General features: G+C 51.3%; 2 protein-coding genes across 6 annotated transcripts in view; both read left to right on the plus strand.

Moving 5' to 3' along the window:
- LOC113216068 (speckle-type POZ protein homolog) overlaps window positions 1-3777 on the plus strand; it is a 5294-nt gene extending 1517 nt beyond the window's left edge. Inside the window, exons 1-6 of one of the 5 annotated variants that reach the window (XM_026435769.2) lie at window positions 256-530; window positions 622-897; window positions 983-1096; window positions 1319-1543; window positions 1776-1946; window positions 2620-3776. In XM_026435769.2, coding sequence (XP_026291554.2) covers window positions 456-530; window positions 622-897; window positions 983-1096; window positions 1319-1543; window positions 1776-1946; window positions 2620-2823 — 1065 coding nt within the window. In that variant the 5' untranslated portion in view covers window positions 256-455 and the 3' untranslated portion in view covers window positions 2824-3776. Of the gene's footprint in view, window positions 1-255; window positions 531-621; window positions 898-982; window positions 1097-1318; window positions 1544-1775; window positions 1947-2619 lie in introns of those variants that run through there. The other 4 variants (XM_052271348.1, XM_052271351.1, XM_052271350.1 and 1 more) reach the window with 4 other exon arrangements.
- Window positions 3778-3966: 189 nt separating this feature from the next.
- The window catches only part of LOC127750252 (uncharacterized), a 3748-nt gene continuing 1637 nt past the window's right edge, over window positions 3967-6077 (plus strand). The window contains exons 1-5 of the mRNA XM_052271360.1: window positions 3967-4314; window positions 4424-4654; window positions 4981-5088; window positions 5233-5445; window positions 5553-5765. Coding sequence (XP_052127320.1) covers window positions 4204-4314; window positions 4424-4654; window positions 4981-5088; window positions 5233-5445; window positions 5553-5765 — 876 coding nt within the window. The 5' untranslated portion in view covers window positions 3967-4203. The remainder of the gene's footprint in view (window positions 4315-4423; window positions 4655-4980; window positions 5089-5232; window positions 5446-5552; window positions 5766-6077) is intronic.

The following is a 6077-nucleotide window of genomic DNA, read 5'->3' on the forward strand; positions in this document are numbered from 1 at the left end:
GTGCGCAGGTGGGTGTGGTGCCGAGGGCGATGAGCTTGATGGTCATGTTCTCAAAGGAACGACAGTATTTGACCGTCGTGTTGGTCGTGTTTCACTCAGGGTCATCCTCAACATGATGACTCGAGCGCAGAAGGCTTGCTCGGTGCGCGTCCCACTCTTGGGGGGAGTGACGCTCCCCGTGTTCAAAGACTCCATGCGCCAGTGGTACTCGTTCTTGCAGATGATCCGCAGCGTCAACGGCTAGATAGACTCTGGTTCAAACAACTGTTTTGCCGAAAATAAAATGGAGTAATAAATACAAAACATGGTTTTCCCGGTGTCTTCCGAGTTATCGAGGCATTGTTGCATTTCCCCGCGTGGGCTGGGCGGCGAGGTTGTTGGCGGTCTTGTTGTGTCGAGCACCGTGGTATTTTCTAACAGTGGGCGCGGCACATAGCTTATCAGACGGCGTGGACATGGGGGACGTCGAGGCATCAGACGGCCTCTCCAGATCCACGGTCTTCGACAGCAGCGAGGACGGCCCGGTGCTGGTGAGCAGCGGAGCGAAAGAATCGATCGGGGAGAGGGGGAGGGGTTTGCGTGGAGGGAGAGGGACGGCGACGCTTACCGGTGCGCCCCCAGGACTCGGCCGAGGAGTCGCGGACCGTGGGGCGGCTGGACGAGCCACAGCGGGAGCCGCTGGAGCACACGCGCCTCTGCACGCTGGAGTGCGAGTGGGCCTACAAGGACTCGGTGGAGGGCGAGGCCACCACGCTCATCCGCTACCAGTCGCCGGCGGCCGGCCTGTCCTGGACGCTTGACGTGCGCGTCGGCGACCCCGAGGACGACGACGACTCGTCGCTGCGGCTGCTGCTGCACAACGTGCAGGCCGAGCGGCCCGAGAACCTCTGCATCAAGGTGGCCCGCGTTGTTTGCAAATCCCAACACTCAAACTGCTTTCTGATATTCCGCCATATTCTCAACGGTCTGTACGTGATATCAGGTGGAGGTCGTCGTGTCGACGAGATTCGACGCTCGCGCCGCCGTCAAAGGTTCCACGGTCAAGAAGCTGTTCAAGGGTGACGGGGAGCTGCTCGTCGTGGACGAGGTGTCCGAGGTGCGGCGGTAGGGAGGGCTTGTGTCACCCGCGGCTTGCCACGGGGAACAACTCGTGCACGGCATTCAAAACAATATTTATAGAATCGATATTGAAATGATATCGCCATGTGTCGTTTATGAATCGCGGCGACATTTTTTCGATACCAATTTTTAACTGCCTCATGGATAATGACTCCTAAATTTTTAAATGCCGTTTCGTTTCGCGCCCCCAACGCTGCAGCTGCACGACGTGAGCTTCGCGGCGCGGGTGTCCACGCACTACCGCAACACGCCGTGCGGGCCGTGCGCCGACTGGGCGCGCCTGCGCAGCATGCGCGAGCTGGCCGAGGTCACCTTCCTGCTGGGGGACGTGGCCATCCCGGCGCACAAGCAGGTGCTCTGCGCGCGCAGCCCGGTGTTCCGCAGCATGTTCACTCTGGACTTCAAGGAGGCCAAGGAGATGGTGGTGAGTGAGGGACGATAGTGGGAAATGCCATTTTAAAACGATATCACCCATGTTCGCCCATGGCGAATCGATGTAATTTCATCAAACGATTGGATTGCATATCGTCTTGACTGCGTTTTAATTGTCACTGGGACTGGGACATATCGCGCATAGCCGTTTCGTCGAGCGTTTCGTGGTCATTTTGCAACGCACGAACTTCGACTGATTGTATCCGTTACGTTTTACTTTACAGGTGACCGTCGAGGACGCGCCCTGGCCCGAAGCTTTCGAGAAGTTCCTCGAGTACCTTTATTCGGGGCAGGTGCAAGACTTCGAGCAAATGGAGCTGCAAGTGATGTTGATAGCAGACCGCTACCAAGTAGAAGGCCTCAAAGTCCTATGCCAAAGGGAAATGTTCGATAAGGTACGACTAACGCTCATTCTAATCACTATAATGCCAAAAAAAAAAAAAAAAAATTACCGGCCGGTCGGTAAAGAACGTCCGACTCAAAATATTCTGGCGCAAAGGCAAGGAACTTGCATGTTCAAAATTCGATAAGGTATCTAGATAATACTTAAAATCTACTTGTCAAAAGTAAAAGTGGAACGTTAATCGGCGAAATTAAAACTTGGGGGGTTTTAGTGACTCAATTGGGGCAAGCATACGAAACGACTCGGTTAGCGAAACCGGGCGGCAAGCTGGAGCAACAGTCTGGAGAGTCTGCAAAAAGTACTCGCTTGCGTTCAAGTGTAAGTGCGGCGAGGCGTGGGGCGTATGTAGAAGGCTAGTTTATTTTATTGTGTCGTGTACGAGGTGACCTAGTAGAAACACGACGACCGCGGCCGTCGTCACGTCGAGCCCCAGAGAGAATGGGGCTATGCTGAACGGCAAACTGATCTTTCGCAAACGTCAATCGACTTGTTGGAAGTCGACAACCGGCAAACTTTATCAGAACTGGAATTTTTATCAAAACGGGAAACTTTCATAACTTTTTGCCTTTGGGTGTCAGCCGGTTGCAAAAAGTAAACAAAGAAAAATCAATAATCAACAACTTTCAATGATTAAAATAATATTTGACGGAACTATTTGTCAACAGGTGAATACCGCCAACGTGCTAGATACGCTCGTCCTGGCAGACAAGGTAAACGCGGTGCTCCTGAAGAAGAACGCTTTGTCGGTCGCGGTGGACAAAATTGGCGTTGTCATGACAAGTCCTGCGTGGAAGGATTTCCACAAGGAACACAACGACCTGGTGGACGACATGCTCAAAGAAGCGATCATGAGAAATGTGTCATTTTAAGACAAGTGGTGAAATGCCCGCCCCTCTTTGTCAAATGCCATATCATTAACATACCAGGCGAGTTACTCATAAAAAATTGCAGGCCAAGTTACAGTGTTGCCCATGGCTTTCCATTGTAATTATACGTTGTATCGCACGTAGGTGGATTCGTGTGCTGCCTGCTCCAAAAACGAATCATGGCGTCCCTGGACTCCTAACAGGCACCAAATAGGCAGGCAACCCACACGCCTGAATTGCAGCACAGTAGCCTAAGTGCAGAATTACAGAATGTCCAGGGTTCGTGGGCCCTCTTTTATTTTAACCGCCAAATTTTCAGTTGTAGTGTAGGGTCCTTGGTGTGTCCAGAAACATACAAATACATTGATGTTTTTATAGGGGCCACCCCAATGGCCGTGTTTCATCTATTATTTATTTGAGAGAGAAAGAGGTCAGGCAGGGGAGCTGAACGCTTCCAAGTTAATTTTTTGGTCTTTAGGAACCATCCAGCTCCAACTCAAGACTCGCGACAGGGGGAAAATGTTGCCCCCCCCCCCTCACACCACATTTCACGTAAAAAAATAGGGGTGAGGAGAGAGAGGTGCCCTCTGGTAGAGACAGTCTTTAGGGGACTGTCTAAAAAATAGTCCACAGGGCTAAGAACTAGACAGTCCCCTCGGTCAGACCACAAAGCCAATGCGCACAGTCTTGAGTTGAGCGCAGCTGTATCGTGGCGGCGCAGGCCACGCAGGCGAATCGCATGGAGGGAGCTCTCCGATCGCCCTCCTGCTGCGCTTTGAGTTATGCGGCTTCCCCCGCCCCCCACCCCCCTCTTTCCCTGTCCCTCTGTTCTGCCGCCCGCCTCGTGCGGGGAAGGGGCAGTGGTGCCCAAACACTTAGAGAGACTCAGAGAGACTCTGAGTCTCTCTACCAAACATTCCAGCCCGCCAGCCACACACTCAAGGGCTTGCTCTGAGCCATATAGAGAGTGAAAGGGGGGGGGGTCCTTCTCCTCTGGTGAAGACAGCCTTATGGGGAGTGTCTAAAAACTGTTTTAGCCTAAACACCGGAATTTTTCCCAGCTTTATAAGCAGGGGGTTTTGTTTTAATTTTGAATAAGCCATGACATTAAGATCGGATGCAGTCGTTGTATGACAAGACGTAGAGGGTGAGCTCCATTCATAACTCACGATGCTCCGCGGGAAACACCTCAAAAAAAATTGATAAGATCAATAAAGCTTAGTGAAACGCCTGAGAGGCACATGTGTGGGCACAGGCAGAGCCCGGGAGCCCGAGCAGGCACTTCAACGCAGACACGATTGGTGGAAGTCGGTGCAGCAATGCGCTAGCGCGCTGCTGCGATTTACTTCACAACAACTGAGCTGCACACAGACCTGCTGCGGAATGGAGCGGATGTTCGATGAGTACCAAAGTTGCCGCGAAATTCACAGCACGGTCGACACGCCGAACAACAGGCACTCGCGCTTCTGGCGCGTGCTGCTGTCGCATGCCAAGGTACCGCCTCTCGCAACCGCTCGCAACACCAATTCCCGAGACAAGATATCTGACTCCAGCATATTTCCAGTGAACATATCGTTTCGACGCGTTATTCGTGCCGTTTCAGTGGTCCTTCCTGGTGTCGTTCCCCTTTACATCGCTCCTCATCGGGGGCTCGTACACCCGTTCGACCTTCGTGGAGATGAGCCGTGGGGCGAGGATGTCCCTCGCCTTCGTCGCCATGATCTACACTCTGCACTTCATGATGAGCCACGGGCGGCCTCATTTGGACGAAGTGTTTGTCAGATTTACTGAAATTGGGAAGCGCATGGCGCCCGACAGCATCGCTAGGAAGAGGGTAGGCACGGGGAAAGCTTATAATAAGCTGGGTATTTTAGTAGTAGTACGATAGAATACGAGGATTCCGCTATTCCGATCATCCTGTTTTGGCAGCGAGAACAAAAGACAGGTCCACTAGATCTGCAGCTCGGGTAGCCGATCAGAACACTCGGGAAACTTTGAGAGATGCCTATGAACTTGACGAAAGGGGTGTTGTAGAACACCATGACAGTTCAAAACGGGAGTGGGTTGGGTAATGGTTCGTGACGCGACCGCATACATCTGCGTTCTGAACTGCGCCAAATATTTAATAATGCTCCGCATCAATGCCCTTCTGCATTTCAGCGCCAGTTGGAGGACACGGCTGATTTCATCAATTTATGTCTACGGACGGGCAAATGGTGGTCTACAGCCAATGTTGCAACTATCGCAGTGCCTTTTATGTTTTCACAGGTAAAGAACCTCAGAAAAGTTGTCATACAGCTTTAAATCGTCTAGTGAGGAAACGGATGCTGACACGATATTATCAATACGACGCCACAATGACAAAATAAACGTCGTTCTGGGATGTTTTTTTTGTTGGTTTGTTGGACATAGGAAGAACTGGACTTAAAGTTGGCGCCGTGGCCACCTGGCAAGGAGTGGGTGGTCATCGGGTGGATAGTGCAGATGTGCGTGGCCTACCCCTTCGCTTACCCGACGTGCCACTTCTTCTTCATGTACGTGATACTCAACAAGATACAGGTCGTTCTGCAGGACGTCATCGCCGACCAGGCCGCGGCCGCCGACACGCCCGAGAAGCTCAGAGAGGTTGTGAATCTTGACGCGACTAGGCCGCACTACTGCAATTTTACGTCTTTTTAAAAATATATTTCTGTTGTTTTATGAATTATTTTGTACATCAAACACGTTGCCAGGTGGCGATAGTGGATGTGAAGCTGGCACACGTGAGCGCCAACCTTCGGTCGCTCATGCAGACCTTCACCCTCATCATGATGCTCATGCTCGTGGTGCCCACTGTCACCATGCTCATGATCATACTCCAGGGCTACTTCGACCTCTTCTCGGTGACGGGGGCGCCCTACGTCGTAACCTTCGTCGTTCTGTGCTACCAGGGCCAGGGGCTCTCGGCAAGTTAACTGCTCGCCGTTTGAAACACATACTGTGAAAAGTATTTTTGTACATGTACGATATGTTTTGTAATTTCCCATTTAACAAAACGAGTCGTACATGAACAACCAACCAATTTTTCTCGTTATTTGATACGCAGGGCTTGTAAATTTTACAATTTTGAATTGAAATTGTACGACATCTACCATCATGGAAAATTTGTCTGTACCCGGAACGACAATTTTTCACAGTGCACTCTAAATCTTTTACAAAGAATTTGTTCGTATAATGCAAAGAATTCTGTGCAACCGTAATATACAGGAAATTTCCTT

The sequence above is a fragment of the Frankliniella occidentalis genome, unplaced genomic scaffold, assembly GCF_000697945.3.
Source record: "Frankliniella occidentalis isolate FOCC.00 unplaced genomic scaffold, Focc_3.1 Scaffold158, whole genome shotgun sequence".
NCBI lineage: Eukaryota > Metazoa > Arthropoda > Insecta > Thysanoptera > Thripidae > Frankliniella > Frankliniella occidentalis.